The sequence below is a fragment of the Artibeus jamaicensis genome, unplaced genomic scaffold (genome assembly GCF_021234435.1).
Source record: "Artibeus jamaicensis isolate MK-2021 breed Jamaican fruit bat unplaced genomic scaffold, CSHL_Jam_final scaffold_916, whole genome shotgun sequence".
Taxonomy (NCBI): Eukaryota; Metazoa; Chordata; class Mammalia; order Chiroptera; family Phyllostomidae; genus Artibeus; species Artibeus jamaicensis.
This window is the reverse complement of record NW_026522059.1, coordinates 29,166,504-29,180,179: the sequence shown is the minus strand read 5'-3', so window position 1 is coordinate 29,180,179 and position 13,676 is coordinate 29,166,504. Positions and strand designations below refer to the sequence as shown.

Sequence of the window (13,676 nt, the reverse complement as noted above, 5' to 3'; positions counted from 1 at the left end):
TTCCTACCCTGATAGCCCTACCCCACCCCACTCAGGCCGGCACAATGTCAGGCCCTAATAGTGCTCCTAAGACAAGCCTTTTGTTAACCACCCTGAGCAAAGTCTACACTTACTGTACCTCTTTGAGGCCCTGTTGTGCTAAGTGGGAGCATAGAGTGACTTCAACAGATGTTGACTTCACATACCCAATAATTGTGACTTTCAAGATTCCCGGTCAGCTCCACCATTACTCTGATTACTACTGTAATCATTCAGATGTTCATTAATAAAGATTTATGAGCATTCATATTTCCTAGTTAGGAAAAAACAATCCAGTCTTGCCAATGGCAGTTGACTGACTACTGATTCCTTCCCGTGAACCCAAAGCCTTGACCCAGTGCCCACCCAGAGGGCCCTCCGAGAAATGAGACCTCTTGCAGGCCAGCAGAAGAGGCAGAACTGTTGTGTCTCGGTTGGTCCCATCACAAAGGCCTGGCCCACGGGCGAGCAAGGCATGGTGCCCAGATGCTCGTGGACTCACTGAACACTCATCTACACAATTTTACAGACACAGAATTTTTGTTTTACCTTTGTAAAAATGTTTGGGATTCTTTTAGTTGAAAGTAGTAGAAATTCAACTTGAACTAGCTTGAGAAAGGAGGATTGCGTTATATTACTCATGGAATTGCCGAGAAGAGCGATGAAGGAGAGCCCCGAGTTCTCTTTGTCTCCTCCCTCTGCTTCCCCATGCACTGAGTTCTGGCCCAAGGGCAGAGGGAATGTTAGCCCTCCAAGTAAACTTGCCCTTGGCTTAATGCCCCCCTTTTCTCAGTTCTACTTCCTAAATGCCAAGAAAGGACTCTGGCTGTCAAGCCCTGTCTCACCCAATGGCGGCCAGGAGTGGGGCTGCCTTGTACCAACACAGCATTACCAGGCCTCCAGAGTGAGAAGGGCAGTTTCTAGAACAAGGGGGTGCTACACAGACGAAGCAATAAGCATGTGTGCCGAGGCTCTCTAGGCCCTGTTCATGCCTTTATTCTGCAGGTAAAGAAATAAGCCAAAAAGAGCTACCCAACCTACCTGAACTTCCCTCACTTGCTCGAGGTAGAGGGGAACCAGAACGCAAGTCTGGCTCCCCGGTCCGAGCTTTCTCTGCTGCTACTCCAACTTACAGTCCCCTGGTTCCAGTTTCTCTGACGGAACCCGGCCCAAACAAGCCTCAGCAATAAGCTGCCGCTCTAAAACCCTATATACAATGGTTCTTTTAATTTCCCCCCTTTGACAGGTGAAGAAAGTGGAATTTAGAGAAAAGAAGTCATCCATACAAGGTCATGCATAGTAAGTGACAAAGCTAACATCTTCGCCACTGCGCTATCTGCTGCCCAACAGATATTTTCTCTGCTTTGTGTCTCCTTCCTTCCTATTTTATTGGCCAGGGTCCCACTGAGAAGACTGGCACTGGGCTCCTCACTTGGGCCTTGCACCAGTTCTTAAGCACTGTGCAGCTGGTTACCTAGACCTTAGACTTCCTTCATTACGGAGGCAATTGGTGACGTGCTGAGGATTCCTCTGAAATGCCCTTGTGCCCGTGGGTAACTTGGCCCCAGCAGTCCACTCAAAGAAAAAAGCCTTCCAGGGGGCGAAGCAAATGCAAATGAAAATCAGAGTGATGGTTTTTCCTTTACATACTGTCAGAAACTTAAAGTTGATAATGCCAAGTGCTGAAGGTGTGAGGGGGTTGGAATTGTTACTCTCATGCATGGCTGGTGCGACCCCCCTTTGCAAGGCAGTGAGGCCATATCTGTTAAACTGGAACCGAATCCTGGGGAAATAGTGACACGTGAGTTCAAGGAGGGGTGTTTGAGAATGTCCATCACAGTAGTGTGCAAGCAAAAATTTGGGACCTGCTCAAATGTCCGCTAATTGGGAAGTGGCCATATAAAATGAGTCGTATGACCAATGAATAAAGCAATTGAAAGGAATAGACCAGAGCTAATGTATTTGGTGAAATCTAAGATATACCATTGATTCTCCTTATTGTTAGCCAGTGAAGATAAGTGAATTAGTGAATTAGTGAATATTGAAATATTGCTCGTGGGGGAAATACAATTAGGTTCCTGTGAGACTCTGGTCACACTTTTGTCAACTGATCAATACACTATCTTGTTTTGTGTGTATTTCTATTTAAATGCACCTTATTTAATATATTTTGTTGGTTCACTGACTTTGGATCCAGAGCCCACAGCACTGAGGTGGTATATCTATGCGAACGAAATTTGTCTATACACACTTTCTCCCTAAGGCACATCACAGCTTCTTGCACTTGGGAACATGAGGCACACTTCACTAGCAGTTCACTTCTGCACACTCCAGCACTATGCTTGTGATCATCTAAAACAGCAAAACACCAACAAAAAGCACAAAGATGCGAAAACCATGGCATGAAGTAGACCTTGAAAAGGACACATTTATAGGCTGAGAGCTGAAACAAAAAGACAGAGCATCGCCTACTTCAGCCTCAGTTGGAGACTCAGATGCTTCATTGCTCTGAGCATGCCCACGAACGCCAGTGAAGGAACTGGGAGTTTTGGCTTTGGGGTCACAAATAACTTTTAGCCAGTAGGCAAATTCACAAATTCAGAATCTGCAAATAATTAGTATCGACTGCCCATGTCTTCACATTTTAACATCTCTGAAATGGGGGTGCATCTTAGGGGCTATGGAGATGGTATATATCAATATAGATAGAATTTGTGAATAATGCTCAGTGAAAAAACAAGTTGAAGATCAATACGTAGGATGAACCCATGTATATAAAACAAAACAAAAGGCCACGATGCTTGCCCTTGGCTATGTAACAGTTAACACGTTTGAGCAGTCACCCGCCCCGCCCCTTGGGTACTGGTCCCTGTTCTAAGCACTTTACCATCTGGATTATTTCAACCCTTACAAGGCCCTTGTGAGACAGGTGCTATTTTCATTTCCATTTTATACAAAGAGATTAGTAAAGTTGCCCACAATCACAAAGACTTATTTATTTCACACCAAAGTAAAAATGATTGATTAGATTTGATCTATGAACTTTCCTAATCTTACCTATATTTTATTTTTATCTTAGCTAAAACATAGACAATTATAAACTCAGAAGAATCCTTCTAAATGGTATTGTTATGAAATAAATGTTTTACTCCCCTGGTTAATTAATGCTCTCCATGTTTTTTATGTAGAAGTAAGCAGGCACACAAGGTCTGTCCAGAAAAAGTCCAGCCATTATTAATATAACAAGAACAGTTTGCTTTATGCAACATTGATGTAACCTGGCAGCCAAGGAGAGTGGACTGGAATGCACATGTGTGACAATGACGACTTCACTGTACTAGTCAGTGGGGGTAGTAAATGCCGTTGAGTGAGCATGTGTACTGTGTGGCAATTGCATTCAAAATGAACGAATAGAGCAATGAATCTGCACCAAATTTTGTGTTAAGCTTGAACAGTTGGACACTATTCAGATGATTCAGAAGGCTGCAGCTACGGGCAACCAGTGATTGGCAGCTTCCCCATGACAATGCCACTGGTCATGCATCATGTCTTGTGCAGAGTGTTTTGGTGAAACATCAAATCACCCAGGTGATTCAGCCCCCCTACAGACAAGATTTGGTGCCCTGTGACCTCTGGATTTTCCAAAAATTAAAATCATCTTTGAAGGGGAAGAGCTTTCAGACCATCAGTGAGATTCAGGAAAATACAACGGGGTATCTATTTCATTGGTTGCTGAGTTTTCCTAAGCCCTGGATTAATGGGATTGTCCTTAGCTTTTGAAAGCCTCTTTTATTTGAGCTTCTATAAATACATTTCCACATATGGCCACCTTTCTTGTTTTTGAGGACACTTGCATAACTTGTACTTGTTTATGCTGATGTTGGTAAACTTGAAATATGTTCAAGTTGCCTTTTTTTAGAAAGTCATAAATTAAAATGTAAAAAAAGGAATTTTTATGAGCTCCAAAAAGAACTGATATATTGAAAGCTGAGGTACTTCAGAAACTAAATGTAGAAATGTTTTCAAACGAGACATAAAACTTATGGAAACATGGAACATACGAGTGCATTTTTTACTCCAAAATTTGGCATAACACTTTTACATGCTAAAAACATTGCACCACTCGTGGGATTTATGATCCTGAGAAGCTGTTGATTCTTAACCATATGCTCATTTAATAGCTTTTCCTCCAACTCCACTGCTGCCTGTTGACCATCCGCATCTCAGCCAAAGCTGCTCTGGTATCATCAAGACTCCTCCCCACCACTGGGTATTGTTAATTAAACCATGAGGTTTCTCTTTTTGTAGGTCACTGGGACCTGTTTTTAGCTGAATCTTGGTGATTTCATAGGGTGGAGCCCAACACCATTTCCCTTTAACCTTCCACGGCCCTGTGTCTACTTATGGCTGACAGCATTTATCTGGAACTGTCTCTTGCAACCAGAGGCTCGAAACCCCCTTGGGAGTGGGGACTGCAGCTTCTTTCTCTTGGACCCTGCTCTCTCCACCACAGAGTAGAGTTCTGAATGCATGTTTGCTGTGTGCAGGAAGTGAGAGAAGGCATTATTGCTGCCTAAACTTGCCATATCTTTCTTTTCAGTGGTCCACATGTGCAGCCTCCAGGAGCACAACTGTGCGCACTTCTGCATCAACACCCCAGGCTCGTACGTCTGCAGGTGCAAACAAGGATACATCCTCAACTCGGATCAGACGACCTGCAGAAGTAAGTTGCTTTGCTGACGTACTCGTACTGTGCTCCTCTTCTCTCCCTCTTCTTTTACCCGAGCCCATTTATCTGTGGCCCATGACCCAACCAAGTCGTCATCTCCTTAAAAATACAAATGAGATTTTTGTAATTCATATCTTTTGTATTGATCTCTACTGCCTACTCAGCCCCTTGGCCAGAGCCGAGCCATCGTGGTAGGCCATCGGGAAGAGGGGGGAAGATGGCTGGGGGCGCTGTCTCAGAAACGGCCTCCTTGAATTCATGAGCTGGTGCCTTTTACTTCCAAGCCATTCTTCAGAGAGAACTGCCGAAGAATCAGTTCATCCCAGGTCTTGTAACTCTTCCCCGAGGAATCGTTTCCATATTTTAGTCTGTTCTCTGAAGCATGGACTTCAGAGGAGTTAGTAACATTGCCTGGGAATGATTATTTAGTTCTGTTTTACAGGCGCACAGGGATCTATTTGCTTTGGAGAAGGATATTTTATGGGTCTCCTACAGAGAAAAGGGCCAACAGATATGTGTTAATAGAACTCACATTCTTTTTTGGCCAAGCCCCCAAACTAGTAATACCGATGTTTGAGCCAGCATGAGGAAATCCACCTCTCAGAGGAGTTACTCCAACACTGAGTGCTGTGTCCATACTTTTTTTTTTTTTAAGTTGTAAATAAAGTCACCGTATTAGTCCATAGACAACCAAGCAGGAAAGGCAGGAGGAAGACGGGCCCACATGGAGGCAAATAAAACTCAGCTACCCCGGATGTGTAGTTCATGCAATGCGTAACTGTTATTATAGTGCATGGTAAGCAATTAAGCATTAATGGAAAGCTATTTGCACAAATGGCAGTAATTAGTATCGCATTTATAGAGCCAAACCGCATTTTCCTTTTGTCTTCTCACTTTTCAGTTTCGGGGTTGCGGGTGGTTGGCTAGAGGCCTCCCTGCCCACTCCCTAGATCAGGGAACATCTGCCTGCCTCCTCCAGTTCTGTGGCTGTGGAAGCTGCAAGGCCTCAACCTCTAGGAACCCCAGGGGCTCTGTGTTCTTCGGCTCCTCTCACACCCTAGGATCCCAGGTCGTTGAGTTCAGCCTGACTCACCCTGCTTGAACCTCCAACCCTTCTTCGGTTTCCCAACAAAAATCACTCACACCAAATACTCATGGGTTTGATAGGGTTTACTAGATAACTGGGGGAGCCCGGGGAAGGTCACCTCACCCACTGCTCAGCAAACCACCTAAACATCCCTGTAGACACCCCGCAGTCCTCTTCAGGCTCCGCCCGCCCCACCCTGCCCTCTGGCCCAGCCTCTGCGGGAACTTCTCCTCTCCTAGGAACTTCTCCGCAGAGTGCGCCGCCTTCCACCGCCTGGCTAACTCCCTTCTCTGGAGCACAAGGAGTTCCTGTCCTTGCCTCCTGCCCAGTGATGTGCAGGGGATCTGCCCATGCCCATTTTCTGTGGGCTGATGTCGTTAAGCCAGAGGAATTTGAGTTCAGCAAAAAGAAAAAAGTAAAAAGTGCTCCCCTGATGTCATGAGCAAGGCCTTTCCCATACACCAGGGTTTTCCAGCCTCAGGCAGAGAGACTCCAGGCTCTCCCAAAGAGCTGGTCTGGCCTTGGCTCCCTCCAGTTGAGAACTGTGAGGGCAAAGAGCGTGAAGCAGAAGCTGCCCGGGCTTCAGACAGACTATGGAGGGACAAGGAGGCCAGGGTGGGGGAGGGATGTGAATCCAGGGTGCTGGTTCAAGCCGCAGTAACTAGAGCCACCCGGAAGCCGAGCCCTGGGCCTCCCCCCGAGGGATTCAGAGTCAGCAGATCTGGAGTGGGCCCAGGACTCTGTACTGCCAGTGAACTTCTCACATAGATTGCTGCCACACTCGGAGATTCACTGGCAGCGAGGGCATGGGGACCAGAAGGAGGGAAGTGGCGGAGGGCTTCCAGTTAAGGGACGGAGCTGGGGCCAGGGCTGTGCCAACCCATCTGGCCCAGCCCTCCAGTCACTCCGAAGCAGTTCAACTCTCCTTATCATAAGCACCAGACTTAGCTTAATATGTCTAATCATAAAGATCGGTTCTTTCTCTCTCTCTCAGAAAGAAGTAGTGACTCTGTGTTGCCTGCCAGCGATCTTGCAGAAAGAGCTGGGTTTGAATCCTGACACTGTCACTCATGGGATATGGCTGCCTCACCCTGAGCTGTTGTTTAAACTCCTTGACTCAGTGTCCTCACCTATAAAGTGGGAAGGGTGGTGACAAATTAAGATTTATCTCGTTGACAAGTCCATGTTAGCCCATGGCTTTGGTCCAGGGGTAGACGGTGAAAAGCTGTGCCAAGGGGACGGTGGGCCAACCTCGATCTCCGTTTCGGAGCTGCTTGCAGGGGCTGCCCCCACAGCACCGAGACTCAGTGGGCCCGGAGAAGAATGAAACACAACCGTTCTCACTTTTGAGGCAGATGTGCCGGGCAGCATGCAGATTACTGGAAGTAAAATAGTGACTAAACCAGCCATGCTCCTACTCTGTCAGAGCTCACAGTCTTGCCTGAGAGTAAATCAAATAAATGATTGAGGTCATTGCCGCCAAACATGACTGCAGCCCTTGCCCAGCTCAGCGTGCTGCCCACGAGGTCAGGCCTAACGCAAGCCTCTGGTTAAGTGTTTGCCATGTGCCAGGAGCTCTCCCCAGTGCTTTATACCTGTTATCTCATTTAATTCTCACACCAGCTCTTAAAGCAGGTTTTGTCGTTCTCATTTTACAGATAAGGAAAATAAGGTACAATAAAAAGATTAGACAGTTTACTCAAGGTCACAGGGCTAGAGGTATTCAGACCAGAATAGGAATCCTGGGACTTCACAGTCCTAGCTCCTAACCATGGTTTGATCCTTCAGGGCCCCCAGAAGGCAGCAGGGTAACCCTGCAACCAGAGAAACTCCTCCAGGTCCAGGAGACAGGCAGGTTCAAAGGCTCACTGATCCAAGGGGAGATTCAGAATGAATTCAGCAGGGCTAACATCCAAATGGTTATCATCCCCCAAGTCTACTACCAGATGCTGTGGTATGTCATTGTGCATAATGATTGTGAGAGTGCCCCCTAGGTGACTGTATTCAAACACACACACACACACACACACACACACACACACACACACACACACACACACACACACCATTGTGTATTCATGCTCTGCCTGTGTGGAGAGAGGAGGCAGACAAAGCTAATTTACAGATTCCTCAAGCTAAAGTGGACCTTGGCTGTCAGACTTTTAGCTCCCTCTCCCACATAACCCAGGGATTGTGTTCCCTCCTAGTGTCCTCGATGGGCAGTGGTACCTGTCCACCACCATCTCCCACTGGGGACTGGGGGTCATGCAGCGCACCTGCACCCCTTGCCCCACACAGCCTGCCTGAGAGGTTGAGCTGCAACCCTACTCTGCATAAGTCCCACCATTGATCAGATTTCTGCCACCCGAGGCCACATCCTAAAAAGTGTATTTCCTTTTCCAGATTAGAAGAGAAAGTCCTTTCATTATTGAAGAGTGTTATCTACTCCCATGCCCACTAATTTTCTCCTCTTCAGGGGAGGTATAAACACATCTTTGGGGGGGCTGTCCAGATAACCCCCCTCTGGACACCAGTTGGTCAGTGGCTCAAAATGTGCCCTCCCTTTTAAAGACTAGGTCAAGCACATGAAATAATCTTTCCTTCAAAGTTCTGTCCATGCAAGCAATTTGGGATATGCCGGAGGTCAAGACTGTGGATTCTCCTGTCGTCCAAAGGGTCTTCCTCCCGCAGTACCGTTATAGGAGGTATCTGCAAAAGCGTTAGCCTAGAGCCTAGCCCAGAGGGCTCAGGGGAAGTTTTTCTCCTTCCCTTTCCCCATAAAAAACGGGGCAGGAGGAATCCTCCTGAAGTGTGTGTCTCTTCATTTCACACCGCTGTCTCTCCCATCCTTCCCTTCCCACTGAATTCCCATGAACAAGAAAGAGCTTTATCTTGTTTCCTTTTCTTTCTTTATTATTTTAAATAAGGAATTTTCCTTCCCTTTCCCTCCCTTCTGGACTAATTTAATCCATCCAGAAGAATAATAACAATGCAACATTCAGATAACTTTACTTGGCAAAAAATGTAAACTTTCTCATCCAGCTTTCTCATATTTTTCCTCTCTCAAGAACCATACCAAATATATTTGATTGCTTTCATTCTTCAGATATGTTCCTGACATTATTTTCCCAAGCTATATAAGTGATTGAATAGCTTTTATATTTGAGTTTAATCAAGGGGCATGATCCAGAAAAACAGTCACATTATTAAACAGACAAAACTATAACTAACATTCCTCATGAATGTAGATGTAGAAATTCTTAAAATTTTAGCAAATAGAGCCCTGGCTGGTGTAGCTCAGAGGATTGAGCGTGGGCCTGCAAACCACACGATCACGGTTCGATTCCCAGTCAGGGCACATGCCTGGGTTGCAGGCCAGTTCCCAGCATGGGACTCACGAGAAGCAACCATACATTGATATTTCTCTCCTTCTCTCCTTCCCTTTCTCTCTAAAAATAAATTTAAAAACTCTTTAAAAAATTTAGCAAATAGAGCCCTAGCTGATGGCTCAGTTGGTTGGAACATTGTCTTGTACACCAAAAAATTGTGGGATCGATTCCCAGTCAGGGCACATATCAAAGATGAGGGTTCAATCCCAGGTTAGGGCGCCTACAGGAAGCAACCAATCGGCATTTCTCTGTCACATCGATGTGCCTCTGTCTCTGTCTCTCTCTCCCTTCCTCATTTCTAAAATCAATGAACATTTCCTCAGGTGAGGGAAGAAATTTAATGAATAGAATCTATATATAATCAAGTCTGAAAAATCAATCCACATAATTCACCATATTAACAGATTGAAAAATGAAGAACATGTGGTCATTCTAATATGTGCAGAAAAAGCTTTGGGTAATGCCCAACATTCATTCATTATACAAACTCAGCAAACCAGGAATAAAGGGGAAATTGCTCAGCCTGATGAAAGACACCCATGAAAAAACCTTCAGTTAACGTCGTTCTCAAGGGTGAAGGACTAAAGGCTTCCCTCCTAAGATAAGGAGCAAGACAATGTGTCTACTCTCCTCACTTCTAGTCAGCCTTGTACTGGAGGTTCTAACTGATACGATGAAGTAAAAAGATCCATTTATATAAAATTTTAGAAAAGGGCTGCTAATCCATGTGACAGAGCATATTAGTGGTTGCCTGTGGCCAGGGGGCTGCGAGAGGCAGGAGGAGGGATTATCAGGGGGGCAGGAGGAAATTTGGGGGTTTCGGGGGTGATGGGTATGTTCATTATCTTGGTTATGGTTATATGTTGATATGTCATATTCATTAAATTGTATACTTTAAATATGTGCAATTCATTGTCGCTTATAACTCAAAACAAATGTATATGTTAATATATGAGTATATTCAGAACAGGGTGTTTTGGGAATGTGAGCAGGTGCTGGGACAGACTACAAAGGGTCGGAGAGAGGGAGGGAAGGCGTTGTGGAGGAGGTTTTACTAGCAAGTCAGAGAAGAGAGGAGGAAAAATGCAGGGCTTGTCATCTTTGGGGGACACTAGCTAGAGCACGGTGCTGGCCTGGGGTGGTTTGTGCGGGGCATTAGTGGGGGACAAGGGAAGGAATGTAAGCCCACACAAAATTGGGGGTGATCTGGTTACAGATCAGGTTCCAAAGGCAGTCTTTCATGAGTGGGGGGATGAACACAGGGTGTGGAGTGAAAAATCATGTTTTAGTAAATTGAGCCTGGCAGTTATATATGTGTGTATATATATGTATATATGTACATATGTGTGTGTGTGTGTATATATATATATATATATATATATATATATATATATGGATTAGAATTAGAGAGTCAGGGCAGAAATGCCATCTACCCATCCGTCCATTCATTTATTCATTCAATACTTAACGGTTGCCCCTCTATGGGCCAGGCACTCTTATGGGGTAAAGGGAGAAAAATCAGTGTTTCTCTTACATGTTTGAGACCCGAGAAATTCTCAGACCTTGGCTTCCTTTGTGCTCCACACATGGGGAGTGAATTAGAAAAGATGCTATCAGTTTGTGGTTCTCATCAGTTCAGTCAGTTCAGTGCATGCGTTTCTTATACCGCAGAATTAATTACGAGGCCAGAGCAATAATCTCTGCTCTAGGGAGGAGTTTATGGCAGAAGATGGGGGATAACTTCAGAGAGGAAATCTAGTTTTGAGGGGAAACTAGTTACGGCGAGAAAGAGCCCACACAGGTGGCGGGTGCCGTGGGAGGTGGAGGATCAGAGTTCAGGAGATGCCAGACTGGACCTGCCTGGTGGTGCTAATTGACCCGCAAGCAGATGGAATCCTGGAGGGAGAAAGGGGTGTGGACGGGAAGGGCAGGGTGTCAGCAGTGGGGTGGCCCGCCGTGCACAGAGCAAGAGCAGGCTGTGACCACGGCCCAGGAGTAAACGGCTGAGACTGCCCAGAGCAGAAGCAGAGCCCTGCTGAGTGGAGGAGATTCAGTCGCTGGCTCCCCCATAGCCCTGGCTGCTGGGCCCGGGAACTTGGACACCGTTAGGTGCAGTGTGCTCACCCTTGGGCTGTGCCAGGGTGCAGGGTTTGAAAGGGCGAGGAGGTTAGTCTGGATGAGAGGGCCCAGTGGGAAAACTGAGCTGACTAAACGTGTCTGGGGAAATCCCAGTCGTGGAAGAGATAATACCCAGCAGGGAGAACTGACTTTGAACCTTACAGAGCTTCTCCGCTTTTGTATTTTCACAAGCACCTAGACAAGTGGTTCTCAAAGTGGGGGTCCCACATAGCAGCTTCAGCTCTGTGGGATAACCCATTAAAAATACAAATTCTCAAGCCCTACCCTAAACTTGAGGTGGGGCTTAGGAATGTGTGTTTTAACAAGCCTCCCAGGGGATTCTGATGTAAGCTCAAGTTTGGAAACCACTGACCTAAATGTTTTAAACTGGATCTCTCCCTGGGAGAGCCCACTTAGTAGAGAGTTTATATTAAGATTGGGACAATAGGACAGCCCTTTGGAAATTGCAAAGCTCTCTGCAAGAGGAGGGCATTGTTTGTTGACGTTTATAATTTTGATCAACCTAATTCGGTTGGATTTGCTTTTGTTTTAAAACTTTATTTTGGGGCTCCCCTTTCTTTTCCATTCTTAAAACTAAAATCTTGTTAGTGAGCAGAGAATTGATGTAAAAAAGAATTCAACCATGGGGGGAAAGACGGACCCGAGCACTCCTGGAGTTTGCCTAAAGGACAGATTGTTTTTTTTCTCCAGCCCTGGATTTGTTTTGTTTCTCCCAGAGTATAAGCACAAGGCTGAGTCACATTTTCTCTTGAAAGTCTTTACATCCAACGGCAGCTGTCAAAATAAGATTAGTGCTTTCAGACACGATAAGAGAAGGGAACCGGACCCCAAAATGCACATTTGGGTTTTGCCTGCGGTCGAGGAGCTGTAACTCTGACTGAGCTCTTTCGAGTTTGAGCAGGCAGGCATCCCATTGTTTCCCACTCAAGTGGAATGACAGCCCTAATAACACGCTTCTCTTCTCTCTTGCTGTCATAGATAATTCTTGGTTTTTATCCATCTCAGGCTAAATAACAGCAGGAGCTATTTAAAAAGTGGGGCACATCTTTAAAGGTGTTCATTTTGCTTTAACTCCGCTGTCGCCGGTGTCAACAGCACACAATGTGACTTGTCTGAAATTCTAAAAAATCAGTAAAAGCCCTTTGATTTCGGCCAGGATGATGTCAGCCACAGCAACCACAGTCTGTGTCCCGTGCTCCTTGTCCAATGTAACCAGATGAAAGTTTTCCAAGCTCTCCGGGCCAAGGCACTACGCCAGGGTTTTGAGATCACAAACGAAGGAAGGCACTTAAATCTACGGTGCATGGGAAGCCTCCGGCTGGGGAGGGGGGAAGCTGGGATGGATTTGAGCACCGACTTTGGGGCTCTTAGTCATCAAGTCCTCACTGATTTATTTTACCCGGGATGACTGAGCAGACACAGATAACATCCCTCCTAAAATTCTCTGGGAACTAAGAGAAACAAGCAAATGTTGCTGACGCTCAGCAACACGCTAAGGATTGCCCTTCTGCAAGGGATTGCTTGAGTTTGGTGAGATCTTTTGTTACAGAATTCAAAATTGCCTACTTTGTGTATCAGATCAATTCAGAATAGAAGTCACAAACCAAAACTCAGTCAAAGATAGGTGACATTATTTAAAGAAGTAAGGTTCATGTGCAGGTTTCACAGGCACCCAACAAAGTGATGCTCATTAGAATTGAGATACGAGACCTTGCTTTACCCTAGTCTGAGAAATAAGGAGGCTAACGTCTGCTGAGTTCCCACCATCTGCCAGGTGCTTTATTATCTCATCTAGCTCTGCAATAAGATGTGCTCGCCAATTAATTATTTAACCTCTATGAAAATACAATCTTACAGAAATCACCCCGCTACAGCCAGGTTTGACATTGCATCGGATCACGTCATCCACCCTGTCTAAAGAAACACAACTGCCCTTTACCTCCTCCTGCGAGGTTCAAGTCCCTCGATCCTTACTTTTTCATACCACCTCCTTCTGGTCCGTGTATAAATAATCTTTTCAGTGAGATCGTCTTCTGGCCATACTATTTTCTGCTTAATTTTGTTCCACAGCACTTACAAAACCTAGTGTAACAAATGGTTTTACCTGTTTGTTTTACGTCTGGCCCCTGTCAGTGGTGTGCTGGTATGTGCTGAACAACTAGATCTCCAGCAGGGGGAAGCTCCAGTTTGTAATGTTCACCAATTCTTGTGGTGTAAATACTGCCACTGCGGCTGATTTCGAGAAACACACTTGGCCTTGCTGAATGTGGAGTTGGGAAGCGGTGTGCACAGTCTGTCCAGTGAGTCAGCGGGA

General features: G+C 45.7%; 1 protein-coding gene across 3 annotated transcripts in view; it reads left to right on the top strand.

Annotated features, from left to right (window-relative positions):
- MATN2 (matrilin 2) overlaps positions 1–13,676 on the top strand; it is a 129,427-nt gene that overhangs the window by 57,578 nt on the left and 58,173 nt on the right. For all 3 annotated transcript variants that reach the window (XM_037131124.2, XM_037131125.2, XM_037131123.2), the window contains exon 4: positions 4,619–4,741. In XM_037131124.2, the coding sequence (XP_036987019.2) occupies positions 4,619–4,741 (123 nt within the window). The remainder of the gene's footprint in view (positions 1–4,618; positions 4,742–13,676) is intronic.